Below are 19,302 nucleotides of genomic sequence, written 5' to 3'. Positions count from 1 at the left end.
CGATAATTTGGAGACGAATGGACTGATTTGTGTTTATAATCACTCCAGCTGGTTTCCTGATACGTTTAATCTGCAACGAGAAACTGACAAACACTGAAAAGTCACAAAGCTGAAGTCGCTTCTCATTCGCCAGCTTCTTGTTTGAATTATCCCGTTCCACCTTAAATGGTGCAGCAGTTACATTTTGGTGCTTCAGGCACCATTTAAGGTGGAACGGGAAAATTCAAACAAGAAGTTGGTGAATGAGAAGCGACTTCAGCCTCATAAAAAGTCGAACATTTAGAGACATTTTACAAAAAACTGTTCAACTACTGAGGAAAAGTTTCCTGCTGGAGATGTAAGAAAAGCAGCTATAGCTGAGCTAAAGCTTTAAGCAGAGCAAAGTAAGTCTGAGTTTTTGTTTATATTTTTAGCCTATACTAGTACATCAGCACATACAGAGACATATTTACATCTGAGATGGTAAAATGGACATAAAATATTGTGGCTCCCAAGGTGGTTTGATTTTTGTTGAAAGGCCAAAATGGCTCTTCTTATGATTTGGGTCCCCTGCTCTAAATCTTAATTATGTTTATTTTATTAAAATAGATGAGTGAACATTCTATTTTGTCACTACCAAAACAATCACAACACTACTGAAACTTTCACGAATGTTTCAGCAGCAACTTTTTTAGTAGTGACAGGTTTAGCATTTATTCATTTTGAGCTCAAAAACGCAGCCAGTACATGACCAGCAATCATATTTTTCACTACAACACAAAACGTTTACTTAATTGAAGATGTTTCGGTAGTGAGAGTTCTTAATGTTTCACACTGATTTTCAGACTTTGGGACACATTTACTTCAGAACTGCTAACTGCTCACCATGTGGCCATGAGGGACAGGGATGCAGCCTCACTTCCTGCTCTAAAATGCAGGGGCGTGGCTAAAGCTCTTTGTGTTTTGGTAGTGACATAAAAATGTGGGACAGCAGTTTATGAGTAAAGTTTTTAATTTAAAAATTAAACATAAGTCATAAAATGTTATAAAATATACATAAGAATTGCACGTTTTTGTAATTTCTCTCTTTTAACTGTCACCGACACACACCGACTCACGCACGCACTCAAGAAACCGAAAACCAAAATCGTCTGTTTGATTTAGCCAGTTAGCATTAGCATCAGTTGGATTCATTCAGAATGGGAACTGAATGGCAAAAACTCAGAGTGCTGATATATAATTTAGCATTATGTAATTATATACGTTCAGTGAACCCTCTGGGGTCTGATTTTTGCCTGTCTTCTTCAATTCATCTTTTGGAATGATTCAACATGATGGCCCTGAGTTCCATGTCAGAATGTTCAGAACAATCTCAGCTCTCTCTATAACGAGAAACCACTGCAACTCTCTGCACGCCATTTCACATGCATCTCCGATGTGGACTGACTGAAGAATGAAGGGTTTCCGGCGTGATGGTCAGTCCTTAGTGATTTCCTGAGTGTCCATTGGTCAGTTTCACACAGAATGTAGACGGGCACACGAATCCACCAGTTCCACACGGTGAGAGGCAGATGACGTGTATCTCAGCCCCTCTTCATAGGCTCATAACTCCGGATGTGAGTCTCGTATGATCTCGTGATAAGATGGAATGGAAAGGGCGACTCTACAGATTCAGAAAGTGTTTGAAGTGGATTTCTGAGCTGGATCATCACAAAGACACAGACACAGATATAGAGACAGAGAATTTGACACCCGGGTGAGTCGAGGACCCCAGAGGGTTAAAGAGTATAGCAAAATGAAAGTAATAACTGTGAGAATCTTGGGATTTAGCGCAATTTTAAATGATTTCACCAAACAATTTGACCAAGACCGAGAAATTTGGACTCATTCTTGGGTCTCACTCTCATATGGACTCACTTTAGACTCGACTCAATCTTGACTAGTGATATTCTTGGACTTGTATTTGACTTGACTGCAGCCCTAATGATCATCTCGGGTGAATATTCATGTCAGAGCACCATAAACATTTAAAAAAGCAATGCTGGATAAAATTAATAGATTGTAGGCAACATGTATTAAAGATAAAGAGCCCTTAGAGCACCGTGTCAGACTTCAGTCCTCGTGGGCCAAAACACTGCAGACTTCAGCACGTTGCCTCATTAAACACACCTGATTCAGCTCATCAGCTAATTAGCCAGACCTTTGTTAACTGAATTCAGAGTGACAGATGAGGATAAACGCTGATCTCCACAGCACTTTGGCCTGGAAGGTCACCAGATTGGCGTGCCTGCCTTTGAGGTTGAGGTTGTGTCTGCTGGAAAAATATTATGTGGAACACTGCAGCCCTAGTGGCTGGGAGCTGTTACTACACCCACACAGTCACACTCTAGCTGAAATAGCCTGGAGGAAGAAAGCCTTCTTTGAAAACTCCTTTTGACCACGCAGTGTGGGCCTGTTTCCTCCAACATCCTTCTAACCTGCCAGAGAAGATCCCTCAGAACTCCAGACAGACCTTATATCACTCAACGCCGGCGGAGTTTCACCACGAGGCATCCGTTAGTCAGTCAGACAGAGCTAAATGCAAACGAATGGGCGTCGTCCGCCTCCTGAAATAAATGTAAACTCCTGCACCTTCATCTCCGCAGTTCTCATTCCGCATTTTCATTTCGACAAAATTGCAGATGCCGCCTCAGTCGATTCCACCAGCGAGAAGCATTATTCAAAGATGTTTACCGCCAAACGTCTGCCGGATGTATGACCGGCTTTTTGATGAGGAGGTCAGTGTATAGAGTGAGGGACGACAGCCTCAGCAGAGATTGCTCATCAGCTGCTGAAGATAACCCTTGGAAGTAGAGCAGCTGAAAACTATCATTAATTATTAACTAATTCATCTATAGATTACTTTTTCAGCGCATTAAAAACTCAGAATGGTTCAAAATGATCCAGAAACGGCCCTTCATTTATCCAATTTCCAGTAAAGCCATTAAGTCAAGTTATTTCAGCGTCAGGAAAAAAGCGGAAAACATGTACTTAACAGAAAATTACACAACTTAATATCAGCTGTTTCATTCTTTAGTGAGTCTCTCTTCACCTTCATTCCAGCTTCCATTCTTTTCAGGAGCCTCACTTTCAGTTCCTCAAAGAATCTGCAGACACACCTCCAAAGTTCAGTCTTAGAAGTTGGTTTAACATCTGCTTCTCACCAGCTTCTTGACTTAGAAACATGCAAATCGAAGTATGTACAGCATTGATGACATAATTTAAACATAATCACACAGTAACGTATTTATTTACATAGCAATGTAATGAATTCCATTTGAATTGACTTTAAATTTGAATTATAATAAAATATCTTTTCTCTATGTAAAACCATGAACACTCTAAGAAACCTGTCTATGATTGAAGGGCTCTCTGCATCATGAATGGGTTCTTCAAATTGATAGAAAATATTCTGTAGATGTTTCTATATAGAACCTTTTTGTAAAGGGTTCTGTACAGCACCAAAAAGGGTTCTTCTATTGTTACAAGCTATCAGAGCAACATACAGCTGGGCTTCAGCCTGCACTACTACATATGGGTCCAAGGGTCGAACAGCGTTAAAACATTTGTGACAATAAATTATGTTGCATTATTAATGTATTAACTTCAACAGCCCAAAAAAATAATACAAAAAGAATCAGAATCTTAAGTATAATTCTGTGTCTCTCTGTCTCTGTAGTCCACAGTCCTCCAGCAGGTGGCAGTCCTGAGCGCCCCACTGTGTCTGTTTCCCCGCTGAGGCCGCAGGGTTCCCCGTCTCGCTCCCCTGGCCCGTCCCCCGGCCGGCCTCTCTCCATGGTGGTTCCACCCCAGTCTCACTCCGGCATGCCCTCCATCATCTCGTCAACGCCCCGCCCCCTCATCCCCCTCAACTCTGCCGCCGCCGCCATCACGCCCCCCAACGTCACCGCCGCCCTGCTGAACGGGGGCGAGGGTGCGGCCATCCCCGTGTCCCCCGCACACGCCCACCCTCACGCACACGCCCAGCCGCAGGGGGCCACCGCTCTGCCCAAACTGGAGGAGAAGAAAGCCGAGAAGGTGAGTGGACAGGTCACTGGGTTCCACTGCTGTATGGTCAACTGTGTACGTGCATTCATTCTCCATTAAAGTGATGGTTTGACAGAAAATCTCATTTACAGTCCTGCTCCTATTACACGATGCTACCGAGATGGAAGAGTGGCTGGCGTGTGGCGCTTTGAGTGGGACTCTCAGTAACATGTCAAAAACATATGAGGGTTAGGATTAGGGCCAGAGTGAGGATTAGGATTAGGTTTTGGGTTAAGGTTAGGATTAGGGCCAGGGTGAGGGTTAGGATTAGGTTTTGGGTTAAGGTTAGGATTAGGGCCAGGGTGAGGGTTAGGATTAGGTTTTGGGTTGAGGTTAAAGTTAGGATTAGCGCCAGGGTGAGGGTTAGGATTAGGTTTTGGGTTGAGGTTAGGATTAGGGCCAGGGTGAGGGTTAGGATTAGGTTTTGGGTTGAGGTTAAAGGTAGGGTTAGGATTAGGGCCAGGGTGAGGGTTAGGATTAGGTTTTGGGTTGAGGTTAGGATTAGGGCCAGGGTGAGGGTTAGGATTAGGTTTTGGGTTGAGGTTAGGATTAGGGCCAGGGTGAGGGTTAGGATTAGGTTTTGGGTTGAGGTTAAAGGTAGGGTTAGGATTAGCGCCAGGGTGAGGGTTAGGATTAGGTTTTGGGTTGAGGTTAAAGGTAGGGTTAGGATTAGCGCCAGGGTGAGGGTTAGGATTAGGTTTTGGGTTGAGGTTAAAGGTAGGGTTAGGATTAGCGCCAGGGTGAGGGTTAGGATTAGGTTTTGGGTTAAGGTTAGGATTAGGGCCAGGGTGAGGGTTAGGATTAGGTTTTGGGTTGAGGTTAGGATTAGGGCCAGTGTGAGGGTTAGGATTAGGTTTTGGGTTGAGGTTAAAGGTAGGGTTAGGATTAGGGCCAGGGTGAGTGTTAGGATTAGGTTTTGGGTTGAGGTTAAAGTTAGGGTTAGGATTAGGGCCAGTGTGAGGGTTAGGATTAGGTTTTGGGTTGAGGTTAAAGGTAGGGTTAGGATTAGCGCCAGGGTGAGGGTTAGGATTAGGTTTTGGGTTGAGGTTAAAGGTAGGGTTAGGATTAGCGCCAGGGTGAGGGTTAGGATTAGGTTTTGGGTTGAGGTTAAAGTTAGGGTTAGGATTAGGGCCAGGGTGAGGGTTAGGATTAGGTTTTGGGTTAAGGTTAGGATTAGGGCCAGGGTGAGGGTTAGGATTAGGTTTTGGGTTAGGGTTAGGATTAGGGCCAGGGTGAGGGTTATGATTAGGTTTTGGGTTGCGGTTAAGGTTAGGGTTAGGATTAGGGCCTGATATGTTGTTGATGTGTTACTGATAATCTGTTAAGAGTTTATTAATCATTTACAAAGAACCACTCCAAATAAAGTGTTACCATGCTTTCTCCGTTACATGTGAAGCTCCATGACATCTTTACAAACTGCTGCTAATACAACATGATTTACCCTCTACAAATATTGGCACCCCTAGAAACCATGAGTAAAAACAGGCTGTAAAAAACATTCTTTATTCTGTATCCTTTGGATATTTCAGTCAAAATATTAACAAAAATCTAACCTTTATTTGAAGTACAGTGATGAAAGAAAAAATCTGCATCTTATCATGAAATAAGTATTTGTGTCAAGTCTATGTGTATATTTCCATTCATATTTTTAAGTGTTCCTAATCGCTACCTGAAATATGAATGGAAATTAAATGGTCATAACTTCCTGTTTCACTGGGGTATAAATATGAGATGACAAATTCGTTTAGTTATCCCTCACCATGAGAAACACCAGAGAAAACAGCAGTGATTTGCGACAAAATGTTGTTAAGCTGCTCAAATCAAGAAATGACTGCAAGAAAATAGAGTGCAACTAGTGCAAAAACTAAAGAAGCAAACTTCCCTCACCGGGTGTGTCTTGGCTGATCGGCTACATTGGGGTTAAATTGAAATTTAATCTGAATTCCACTTTTTCTGCCTCTTTCCTACCTTAGTTCTCTCTATCATCAGCACATTCTCGTTCCCTCCTCCGTCCTCTGCTTTCTCATTATAAACTCCACTCTCTCGCACTTATAGACTCATTATGCAAATCTATTAATTTTCAGACCGGCCGAGTGAAGCGGCTCCGCTGGCGATCCGTCTGTCAGTCTGGTCGGATCGTTTCTGTGCCATCTGATTGCTTTTGCTGAGAACTAAACAATGTCACGCTTTATTTAAAGGACGAGACCCCGTCCCCATCGTCTGTTTCCAAGCTTTCAGTGAAAGTGTCTTTATGTGTCTTTGTCCCCACCATGGCTGGTGCACCGTCTGTTGTCGTTCCACTTAGTTTGTTGATAAACCGTAGGACTGTATTTTTATTTAAGCGATAGAACACGAGAGGGAGTGTGTTATCGCAGACGTGATGTTATTGGCGATAACACACTCCTCGAGTGTTCTATCGCTTTTATACAACAGTTAAATAAATAAAGTAATAAATTAATAAACTGGGCCGTGAACGCGGCGTTTAATATGTTTTAATGTTCGCAGTTCCTTCACCAAATTATAGTTCCTTAACGAGCAGCTTGTTGCTACGTCAGAGTAACGAGCTCCGCCCACTCGCTGCACAGCCAGCAGTTCGTTCTCCAGCTCCTTAAACAGACCAACTGACAGTTTGGGAATTTAGTGTAGTCTCACCTTTAGAGTCTGACCAAATCGGACTGAGCCATAAAACTGACGCAATATCAAGTTCAGCTCAGTTTTTGCCAGATCAGTATTAATGTTGTTTTGTTCCAGCCAGTCTGTAAAGCATCTTACAGCCCATTTAGTTTGGCGAATGGTGTTGGGTTCATTTCTGGCTGATTCCAGGTTGTGTAGCTGTTCTTCTGTCTCAGCTGCCGACTGAAAAGCTGCTCAGTGGTGATGACAGTTTGGGAATTTAGTGTCGTCTCATCTTCAGAGTCTGACCAAATCGGCTGTCGGGCAAATGTGATCTTAAAAGTGTCCATTTTCTGTTTGTGGCAAAGTAAGAAGTAAAAACGTTCAAATGTCTTGAGCGTCTCCTACAGCTAGCTGTCAGAGTCGTTGCTTAGCAACGGCGTCTCAGCGGAGTGATACAGTTTTTGTGAAAAAACCGTGATGTTATGGTGAAATAACAGCATAGTTAGAACGCTTCTCAACCAATCAGCTTGTGTGGCCGGAACTAACTGTTGTATAATATTAGTTTATCAAATATGTCTTCACCTCTGGTTGTATCGTTGCTGCCCACCAATGAAAGTAAATCTTCTTGTCTCAAAATCTGCCATAATTCCACGTACAAAAATTGCCAGCTGGCTCAAATTTGGTGTATCTGTCGTCTAAATCCAGCAGGTAAAACTAGAAATCCGTGACAGAATCTTAAAGAGACTTCTCAATAGCCTGTGCTATATCACCAGTACGGTCAGACATGGTCCGACACGGTCCAGTGTGAAACGCTAACGCTCTGAAACAGTCTCTGGAGATAGCACTTGGGCAGCAGCAGCCATGCACTCCTTCACAAGCATGCACACCTTCAGAATAAGGCCGCAGTCGCTTTGCCATCAGTTCACTCACCACATAGTCACACTGTCCAGCTCCTTTATGGGTCGTGTGAAAGAAGCTTGCTGTTCAGTCAAATTGTTGTCATTTTCTCGGCTCGTATTCCTTGCAGAGTGGAGTGATTTGCGTGTTTGATGGTGTGAGGTCTTACGGTTTTGCTCTTCTCGAGAACAGCGAGGGCTTCTCCACAAATGATGGCTTTCCTTCCACTTCAACGGAAATGAAACCTGTTGTCCTTTTTTGTTGAAAGACACAACACTTGTCATTGACTCTCCTGCGCTTTGCTATCTTTGCAAACTTGAACAGGCGTACTTGATGCCACAAAGATGCAGCTAATTGGATGAACGTTCAGTCATGGTTCTCACAGTCGATTGGTTCATTTGAAATACGCTTAATTGTGAGTTGCAGACCACCAGCGGCTACTGCATAAAGCCCAAACCTACAGCCAAAAAAATCTAGGAAATTTCTGCCGGGCCATATAAAGTTGAGCCGGGGAACGTATCTGCTCTAGAGTCAGTGTTTGGTTTGTCCCTTCTGGGCTACTGTAGAAACATAGTGGCGCAACATGGCAGCCTCTGTTGCAAGAGGAGTGGCTGGTCCAGGCTGCACCATAGCTGCTTTGTAGCATCACCCAAATGGCCAGCCCATGAAGCCTCTCAGCTCCAGCTGGAAAATCACTCTCAGCCGCTACATCAATGGATATGATGGCAAACTTCTCAGCCAGCAGGGAAACAACAAAACATACACACAAACAATACAGAACGAAAGAAAAACCGATGTAAAGCAGCAGCCATACTGCACCAGTGTACTTACAGTGGAGCACACACACACGCAAACATACCTTAGCTAGCTAGTGCAACGACCACTGTTCGGTCGTCAAAACAGTCGGACACAAGGGCTTCCACTCTGTTTATTCGTCCATCTCAGAGCTCTCACTCGTCTGATGGAGGTACGGGGCATAGTCAACAGCAATGTCACAGCAAAAAAAGGAAAGCTCACTAAAAATAATTGTAACCTTCTTTATAAAAACATAAATAACTTTTTTACAATTGTTCTGAACGCTTTTTACGAAAATGAAGCCATTTTGGTGAAACTCAATATTTTATCAACTGTTACACTAGCAATGGTAAAACAGAAGCCGGTGAGCTTCCTGCTTAGCTATATGTCTTATGCTGTGCCTCAATCTCAACACGAAAATGGACAAAAATACAGGCAAAATTTGGAGTTAAAAGTGGCTGCAGCTGTTTTTATGTACTTTAGACCACAGTTTGAGGCAAGTGAGTGATGATTCAGGCATGCAGTTAGCACCAGCATCACTACAGTGGAGAGAATGGATTATTCAAACCACAGAAACGACTTATCAGAAGCTAAAGGCTACAGTTAGCACGCTGGCTGGCTATCTGCCTTACTTAACCCTTTAATGTCCTCACCAAGAAAAAAGCAATGGACTTATATTTTGTATTTTTTATTTGTTTGGGGCAATAATAAAAACAATTTGTGCTTTTTTTGTTTTTTTGACCCCACAATTTAAAAAATATTCATACCAAATGGTTGAGATGGCGTATATAATGACTGAAAATGTGCTCTACCAAATGGTTGAGCAGAACATTAAAGGGTTAAGTGTTGAATCTTGAAATCTCGAAAAAAATATAATTTAAAATGTTTAGCACCGTCGCCGTGAACTCCTCATCTCTTCATGACTTTTTCTTTCTGTCGTCTGAGGGAAACAACACAGTCAAGCTTCGGGCTGGTCTTTTCCCAAGATGAACGGTTTGATTTGTGTTGACGTCTGAACGTTTCAGAGCGAAGTGCGGACTCAGGAGAAGAGAGCGTGTGTGATTTGTTTCCCGTTTGCTGTTCCTGACTGACGGCACATAAACAGCGGGGAGGCAGCTGTGGAAGCACGGCAGGACAATAGGGTTGATTTAAGGTGTTTCTGAAGATGTTCGCTGGCAGGCATCTGCTCGTGTTAGCGGAGCGCTGAGTCTTCATTCCTTCGCTGTTTAGACTTCTTTCTCAACAGTTTCACCTAAAAACAGACAAGCTAGTACCTCCATAATACCACACATCAGCTCTGTATTAGCAGTGAATTAACCACACTGTTAACGTACAACGTTACTGCTGATTTTCTCAAAGGAACAGTTTCACCGTTAGTTGCGATACGTTTGTTTAGTTTTAGCACTGATGCTATGACGCTAATGTAGCTAACAAGCTTGTTGACTACCAATTAGCATGGCGCTAACTGCATAATTCATCATAAACGTCCTGTGTGGAGTTGTTAAGTAATATCAAGTAACAAAAGTACAGACAAAATTCAGGCGTCTGGGTGGCTGCTACTGTTTGTAGCTATGCTAATGAACTTCAGTCCAGGGGCCGTATTACAGAAAATTCTTTAGTCTGAGATCATATCTTATCTGCTTTGTTGTCATGGCAACTTCAGTTAAGACTGAATTTAGGACAGAAGCCATTACAGAACAACAGTTCTTCAGGCTATAATCTTATTTCCAGATAAAACAGTTTTACAGAAACATCCTAAGTTGCCAAAATATCCTAAATATTTTCTTAACTTTAAGCCCCCATGGACCCTCACAGAGCAGGTACTATTTGGGTGGTGGATCATTCTCAGCACTGCAGTAACACTGACGTGGTGGTGGTGTGTTAGTGTGTGTTGCACTGGTGTGAGTAGATCAGACACAGCAGTGCTGCTGGAGTTTTTAAACACCTCAGTGTCACTGCTGGACTGAGAATAGTCCACCAACCAAAAATATCCAGCCAACAGCGTCCTGTGGGCAGCGTCCTGTGACCACTGATGAAGGACTAGAGGATGACCAACACAGACTGTGCAGCAGCAGATGAGCTATCGTCTCTGACTTTACATCTACAAGGTGGACTGACAGGGTAGGAGTGTCTAATAGAGTGGACAGTGAGTGGACACAGTGTTTAAAAACTCCAGCAGCACTGCTGTGTCTGATCCACTCAGACCAGCGCAACACACACTAACACACCACCACCACGTCAGTGTTACTGCAGTGCTGAGAATGACCCACCAGCCAAATAGTACCTGCTCTGTGAGGGTCCATGGGGGTCCTGACCACTGAAGAACAGGGTAAAAGGGGGCTAACAAAGTATCAGAGAAACAGATGGACTACAGTCTGTAACTGTAGAACTACAAAGCGCACCTATATAGTAAGTGGAGCTGATAAAATGGACATACTGGTGGTCATAATGTTATGCCTGATTGGTGTATTTCTCACCAAATCTTGGCAGACGCCTCTCTGGACCATCACCAGGCATCTCAACCGTGATTCATCAGTCCACACGACTGTGCTGAACCTCTCTGAGTCAAACTTTCCATATTCTGCCAAAAACCTCATTCTGTCCTTGCTGTTTGTCTCAGACAGCAGTGGATTTTTAACACATCTTCTAGATCCAAAACCTGCGTTAGACGACCTTCTGGTGGTTTTCTGAGGTCTTGGATTCTGCTGACGGTTCTTGAAGACTGTAAATTTCAGCAGGTGGTCGTCTCTGTTTAAAGAGGCTTTAGGCCTTCCAGACCCATATGGAAAAAAAATATACAGACATATTTTATATATTTGAAATACGTCAAATACATTACAGTTCATGCTGAAATACATTCCAAATGCTAAAATGTACTTCAGAATATATATAGAATATATTAACCAAATATATTTGAAAATACATTTATTTTAAACTGTGTGGGGAAATATTCCACGAAATGAATTTGTGTTCCAGTATCTTCATTTTAAACATGATCAAATGATGCTTTAACAGGACAGAAGTGAGTGTTGTGGGTATTGATACTCTGTGAAAATGCAGTTATGATCTGATATCTTGTTTATGTGAAATACATTGTGTGTGAGAGTCTGACTGCAGACGTACATGGTTAATGTAAAGTACAGTGCAGATCACAGAAGTCAGTACGTTTAGTTGCATCTGTAACCTTCATTACACACAACTGAACACAGATAATCACTAATACAGATAAATGCATTTTCAAAAATATATTTAATAAATAGATTTCTTGGCCATTTTCATCTATTGCAAAAATATATTTGAATTATTTATTTGAAAATATTTATTTTTTTCCATATAGGGATACTTCCTTTCTGATATCACCTGTTGTTTCAAAGCGTTGACCTGTGAAATACGGACTTGCTGTGCCTTTAGGATCTTGTGAATTTCAGATTAGCTGCAGTTGGCCTGGCGGAAACCAGCTATGTGGTTTCGGACAGCAGCCCCTGTATGATTATTTACCTTTTTTGGAGCAGATTTTTACCTCGGGACTCAAAAGTGCGTATTATTGATCTCTACATTCTTAAAAAAGATGGCTCTTCAAGCGTTCTTTAGTAAAGAAAACGGTTCTATAGAGAACCATGAACACTGAAACCCTTTGCATAATTAATGCGTTCATAGCACCGTGAAATGGTTCTTCACATTGATGGAGAATGTGCTGTAGATGGTTTTATATAGAAGAACCCTTATTGATGCTCTACAGAACCCTTTTCAAAAAGCACATCGCATTCTCCATCCGGCTGCCATCACGGTGCAAAGAACCCTTTAATCAAAGAACCCTTGAAGAACCTCCTTTTTTAAGGGTGTACCTGTAGATTTCTGTCACCCCTGGTTCTGTTTAGCTTGATTTTAGGCTTGTGATGTTTTGCATCAGGCGTGGCAGATTACGAAACAGCGACTAATTGTTTAAGAAAACAAGTCAGAAGATATTTTGTAAATATTTTCACACCCAGACATGTTCGTTTGAGTTTTAAACCAAACGTTTAAATCTTTTCATGATTTTATCTTTGCGTACAAGAAGACCATGTAAGTGAATTTCCCTGCTTCCAGCTTTTTCACCCAACAGTTCACTGCAGCAACGAGCAGAGAAGAGCAAATTGTGACGCAGGTCTCAGGAGTGCATTTCCTTAGTTGGGCCCTTCTCGGTTTGGAGGGGAAATCGTGTCACAGTGGGTTGCAGGGCTTAAAAAGATGCTTAAAATATTAGACACAGCTCCAAAAGTCAGTATGTACATTTACACAGCAGAGCTAAGATTAAATAACACTTTTCCCTCATGATTTCTCTGATTTTTAGACAAAACATGTTCCAGTGTTCATGTAAAACTAGTAAAATGTGTCCTTTTTTGTGCCAAGAACTGACAAAAATTACGTCTAGAGGTTCACAGTAGGTCCCAAATCCTGGCTTACAAAGACTTCAAAGTCTCAGTGCTGTTCTAGCAAGAAAAGCTGATGTCCCAGACATATAGCAATGTCCTAAAATTGTCTTTACAAAAGGGAAAATAATTCCCTTCCCTGAAAAACATCAGGTATCATTTCCTCTGAGAGGGTCTATGAAACTAGCAGGACACTAATCCACAAATGACACTACCATCCACAGAGATACTGAATTAATTACAGCTAATTAATACTGGCGTGGCCTTCCTCACAGCGTGGCGTGTGAGGGTGGACGAGTGTGAAGGAGCTGAGTGTTGTGACATCTGAGAAGGGGGGGCTCCTTCCTCCCGCCTGTCTGAAACCAGCTCCACACCTCCGCGCTGCCTTTTGACTCCAGCAGTCAGGTGTATGTATGAGTGCACGTCTGGGAGGGAATCAGAGCCAATTAATGGTGCATAATAAACTCCCAGACATCTGTCAGACGGAGGCTCAGACGCGGCTCCTTCTGCATAAACCACGGCACGTCTCCCTTTACATACCGCGTACATAACGCCACACATGGTGGCGAAGAAATGGGCCAAACCCACAATTAGCAAACCCAATATTAAGCTTTTAATGGTCCTAACGACACATCATTGGTCAGAAATTTGATTGATTTCATTGGTCAGGTGGATGCATTTTTAAAACAATCAAATTCTTTCATCCCAAAACTAAATATGTCCATTAACATCTCCTATTATCATATCTGCAAAAAGGAAATGGTGACAAAATGCATGAAGGCTGGTACAAAGTTTTGGCTAGCATGAACGCTGGAACAACGTTCCACTCTACAAGAACAAGTTTGAGGTAGCATGGGACACTGGAGCAAGTTTAGGCCAGCATTAAGGCTGAAACAAGGCTTAGGCCAGCTTGAACACTGAAATTTTAAAACCTACTGCGGCTCTTAGGATGTGTTTGGTGCCAAAAGGATGTGCTCTGGTAGAAAAAGGGGGGATTTTACTAGTTTCACAGTTAGATGGTAACACTTTATATGAAGGCTTCCTACACAGGGACTACATAACACATGCATAAGCACTGAACAAAATATTTATAAAGCGATTTTTAAGTATTTATGTCCTGCTTATGTTAATAAGCGCAAGAGGACATAAGATATTCTATGAAGTAAATGAGATTGCATTGACATGAGGGACCTTCCCATGTTCCATTGTTCCATTTATAACACCAAAGTAAAAGTGAAGTAAAAAAAAAAACACATTGTCAATACAATGTCCTTCACTTCAGCTTATGGATGTTATTAATATGTTATTCAGTGCTTATGCATGGGTTATGAGGTCCTTATGTAGATGGCCTTCAAATAAAGTGTTACCGATATTCTCACCTGAAGCTTCTCTTTCCCTCTCCTCACTCATCTATCTCAGAAAGCCCCTAGTGGCCACTGGCATAACAGCAACCCCAGCCCAGGTGGAACGGGGTGCTTAGCACAGCTTCTGAAACCCAAAATGGCAAATAAAGCCTGAATACTCCCACATACTGCATACATAATGTAGCAGCAGAGAGCAGAACAAACAAAAGGCTTTGCTCCGAGCTTCAATGATAACAACCGAAAACAAACAGGTTTACAGATTTTTGGACTGAAGAAGCAACTTTAAATCATAGCTGCATCTCAGAGCGAGTCTTGAACCCTTATTCTAGAGTTAGCACTGTTTTTTTTGATTTATATTACATGATTACATGAATAAGTCACATTTATAAATACAAAATACATTTAAATTTGATTTACATTCTTTATGGACAGATCGGAGTCTGTGCGCTTCGGACTTTTTCCATTTCGAATATCAAAAAAATGCCAAAACCGCTTAATTCAGTGAGCTACTAGTGAGAAATTATTCATATTGAATTATTTCATGCTTTTGTTATTCATAACTGCAAGTTATTTTCTATGCTCTCACTCTTTTTTTTCCTCCCAGAAAGAAAAGAAGAGCAGTGGCCTCCTGAAGCTTCTTTCGGGTGCGGCAGCGAAGAAGAAGTCTCGCTCTCCGCCGTCCGTTTCCCCAACGCATGAGCCCCGTTCCCCGGCAACCGACCCCTCCTCCTCCTCGTCCGTGCAGGGCGCCATGGCGTCCGAGCTGCAGCCGGCGGGTCACGGCCGGGCGGGGTCCTGCCCCATCGAGAGCGAGATGCAGGGAGCCATGGGCATGGAGCCACTCCACAGGAAGTCCGGCTCGCTGGACCTGAACTTCGTCTCTCCGCCAGTCAGACAGCCCTGCTCGTCCTCCCTGCTGGCCATCCGACCCGAACCCAAACCCCTGTCCCGCGAGAGGTATGGCATACACTGCAAATATATCAGATACCTAACCTGAAATCAAAACCGACCTTTTTCCCCTGGTTAGTTGATGTTCGTGGTCAGATTAAGCCAGATTTATCGCATCATTTAAAAGACATGTCAGTCAAATGGGCCAAACCTGTTAAAGCAGATGGTTCTTGGCCCCATTGAGTGATAAAACCCACCAGATTCTCACTCCAGTCCACAGATGACAGTCCAGCTTGCAGATTAGGCTGCTATAGGCCACATCTCATTCTGTTTGTTGGTCACGTCATTTCACACTTTTACACTGTCCACTTTATCAGAAACCCCTCTCTTGTAGCTCATCTATTGATACACAGTTCGTGTGAGCCATCCTGTAGCCCTTCATCAGTGGTCATTTTCTGACCACAGAGCTGCTCAGGAGACATTCAGGGCATTATGTTTTATATTTTTCCCCCCATTTGATTATAAAATAATGTAGATATGAGAACCATCGTACGCAGAACAGAGCACAAAGGCTTGTACGACAAGCAACACGCTGACTCTAAAAGATTTTATTAAAGAAAATATATGGTGGCACAGTGGCGCAGTGGGTAGCGCTGTCGCCTCACAGCAAGAATGGCCTGGGAATCGAACCTCAGGCGACCGGGGTCCTTTCTGTGTGGAGTTTGCCTGTTCTCCCCGGGTCTGTGTGGGTTTCCTCCCACAGTCCAAAGACATGCAGTCAGGCCAATTGGAGATACTAAATTGACCCCAGGTGTAAGTGACTGTGTATGTCTGTCTGTCTGCCCTGCGATGGACTGGCGACCTGTCCGGGGTGTGTCCTGCCTTCCGCCCGATGACGGCTGGGATAGGCTCCAGCAGCCCCCCGCGAACCAGAAGGAGAAGTGGCTTGGAAGATGTGGAAGATGTATGGTGGACCAGAGCTGAAAGGCTGGGGAACCACAGTGTATATGTTATATAGCCATTTTTTAGTAGATTTAGGTGCGTCAGAGTCTGTTCATGCACATTATTAGCTTCCCTCTCTAAATGAACACTCACCTCTTTATACTGGGGTGAACACAGTGTGTGCATTGTTTCACTGCAGCACTGAGAAGAAAAACAATGAACGACTCAAGGAATCCATTCCTTCTTCTTCTTCTACTCTCCTCCTCCTGCATCTTTAGAGTGTTTAGATTAAAAAAAAACATCAGGCCTTGGTTTTTGGTGTTAACAGGACTTTAATCTGTCCAATGGAACAACTTTTAGCAGTTGTCCACTCTGTGTGGCATGACGAGTATTCCTGAGTAAAACATAGTCGCTGGATTGAAGAAAAAAGTTCTCATGTTTAAAAAATTATTCAGCAACTTTCTTCGCCTCCTGATGCTACACTCGCATTAAAGTAGCTAGTAAAAGAGAAATGATTGCATGCTTTCAGATCCATACCAGTTTGTTTCGCAAGGGTATGTCTGTGTTGTAGTACTATTTCAAGAATCCCACATCTCCCATCAGGTGGGAAAGCCGAACAGACACCTGCTAAGACTGAGACATTTTTATCTTGCACTAAATATCATTGCATTTTGCACTAATATGTTTGTATATACTCTCTTTTTGCGTTTATCTTTACGTCTTTGAACACCGATCAGGCATAACATTATGAGCACCTCCTTGTTTCTACGCTCATTGTCCATTTTATCAGCTCCACTTACTATATAGGTGCACTTTGTAGTTCTACAGTTACAGACTGTAGTCCATCTGTTTCTCTGATACTTTGTTAGCCCCCTTTTACCCTGTTCTTCAGTGGTCAGGACCCCCATGGACCCTCACAGAGCAGGTACTATTTGGGTGGTGGATCATTCTCAGCACTGCAGCAACACTGACATGGGAGTGGTGTGTTAGTGTGTGTTGCGCTTGTCTGAGTGGATCAGACACAACAGTGCTGCTGGAGTTTTCAAACACCTCAGTGTCACTGCTGGACTGAGAATAGTCCACCAACCAAAAATATCCAGCCAACAGCGTCCTGTGGGCAGCGTCCTGTGACCACTGATGAAGGACTAGAGGATGACCAACACAAACTGTGCAGCAGCAGATGAGCTATCGTCTCTGACTTTACATCTACAAGGTGGACTGACAAGGTTGGAGTGTCTAATAGAGTGGACAGTGAGTGGACCTATATAGTAAGTGGAGCTGATAAAATGGACAATGAGCATAGAAACCAGGAGGTGCTCATAATGTTATGCCTGATCAGTGTAATTATCTTTATTTTCTTTTTTATTTATGTCATTGCTGTCAGTTCTAAAGCTGCTAAATGGTTTTTATATGATAAAGACCTACCTACCCACCCCATATATCCCTCAAAACAATGGTCCGAGATTTCTTATAGCAGTTGAACGGCCCCTTCCTGTCAAAGTTAGTGGTTCTTGGCCATGTTAGGAGATAAACGGCACCAGACTCTCTGACAATAAGCAGCCGGCTTGTGAGACTAGTTTGCCAGCAACCAACAGCTTGGACACGTCCTCATTCTCACCACAACATTGCTTGCCAAAATGCTAAGTGACTAAATTGGTAGCTGCACCAAACTGAAGGCTTTTTTCTCCATCATTTTTCATTTCGTCTTGGTCTCACATTGAGATGTAGTGTGATTGCTACCGTAAGAATAACAAAATAGCTCAGAACATATATTTTCAAGAATACATTCGCGAGAAAGAAATAATTTTTGTAAGTAAAAAAGTAAATTTTAGTTTCTTAGGACATTTTAGTGAAGGTGTCTGGAGTGGGATTGTTCCCCAGGCAGGAAAACAGGGCAGCGGCGGCGAATCGGGGAAGAGAGGAGGCACCTGCTCGTCTGCTAATTCATATTCATAATTCATAACACATCTTGTTCTCTTGCCTGTTAAGCACCCTGAAGCAGACACTCTCCGCCAAGCCTGCTAATAACAGTGCGAGAGGAGAAATTGATTTTATGCAGAGACTTCAGCACAGAGCCTTTTTATTGTAATTTGGTCTCCTATATTAGGCCATCAACACAGCACTGAGGAATCTGTTAAAAGTGAAGAATTAATACTTCCCATTTCCTCGATTCAGAAACGTCTACCTGCCCCACTTTCGTGTGCTTTTTACAGGCGCTAACTGTCTGGAATAATTGCATTTAGCATGCCATGGTTTACATTTGTCATCTCAGCGCTGAGCTCTGCGTGTCTCAAAATAAATTTAATGGTCACGCTGAGAGTTTGAATCATGAGAGGCCGCCACGTTTAGCATTTCCAGGGTTTTTGCACCATGCGGTGAAAATCGTGTGAACGCGACTGAATTGATTTCCGCTCGTTTTTCCAGAACATTCTCATCAGTATCTGCAGTCCAAGCGCACTGAAGCGCAGCTGTCTGAGATCTGGTCCTGATAAAAGGACAGCGCTCACTCTTAGCCGCCGCGCTTCATTTCCCCCAATTCAGATTTTACACACGGTGTCACACTGTGTACACTCACTGGCCGCTTTAGAAGAAACCTTGGCCTCGTAGCACCACCTTGCTGGTAGTCAAAATTTTTGAATAACCAAGAAAGTCTTAAAAAAGAACAGTAAATTAGTAGATTCTTGTATGCAAATTAGCTTCTCTCTGACTGTATTCTTACCCCACATTCACATTGGCAGCAGCGTGTTGCTACAAAGTGGCTGGAGATCATTCATTTCCAAAGAAAGCTGGCGGCACAAATGTTAGTGAGGCAAACTGGCCGGTTAATGAGGAGTCTGGCCACTTCCTATTTCCCCCGTTATATATCAAAAACAGGACAAATGCAAGTCAGCAGGGGGCGCCCGCGAGCGAGTCCTTAATGAATGGTGGTGAAAGGAGCTAAATGACTAAAAACTGAAAGTTAAAATAGTTTCTAATCACTCGCCCAGAACTTTCCTTTAATTTTAGACAGTAGAAGGATGGATTTCACTAAAAAAGCAAAGAAGTCTCACCTGTATGTTTCCTTTTTCTAGCAAACAGGTTTTGGACAGCAGGACGCTAACATTACTGATACTGAGTGCTGATTGGTTGGCGAGTAGAGCAGCTCATTGGCTGCTCGCGCTCACTGACGTCATGAACGTACATGAGGCGCCGATTTAAAATCCTATAACTCGAGTTTAAAAGCTCTTAAAAATATAACAGCGGTGTTAAAACGTTTTATGTTGTTCTGTGTTCAGGGAATTAATTTATTCTTTTATCTTACAAATGTTTCATCATTCATAAACTAT

General features: G+C 42.8%; 1 protein-coding gene across 1 annotated transcript in view; it reads left to right on the top strand.

Annotated features, from left to right (window-relative positions):
• Positions 1-19,302, top strand: part of LOC118811564 (E3 ubiquitin-protein ligase SH3RF3-like) — a 243,823-nt gene that overhangs the window by 218,490 nt on the left and 6,031 nt on the right. The window contains exons 8-9 of the mRNA XM_036575861.1: positions 3,698-4,047; positions 14,760-15,103. Of these exons, the coding sequence (XP_036431754.1) occupies positions 3,698-4,047; positions 14,760-15,103 (694 nt within the window). The remainder of the gene's footprint in view (positions 1-3,697; positions 4,048-14,759; positions 15,104-19,302) is intronic.

This window comes from Colossoma macropomum, unplaced genomic scaffold, assembly GCF_904425465.1.
Source record: "Colossoma macropomum unplaced genomic scaffold, Colossoma_macropomum, whole genome shotgun sequence".
Classification (NCBI taxonomy): Eukaryota; Metazoa; Chordata; class Actinopteri; order Characiformes; family Serrasalmidae; genus Colossoma; species Colossoma macropomum.
This window is presented reverse-complemented; position numbering and strand designations above follow the sequence as displayed.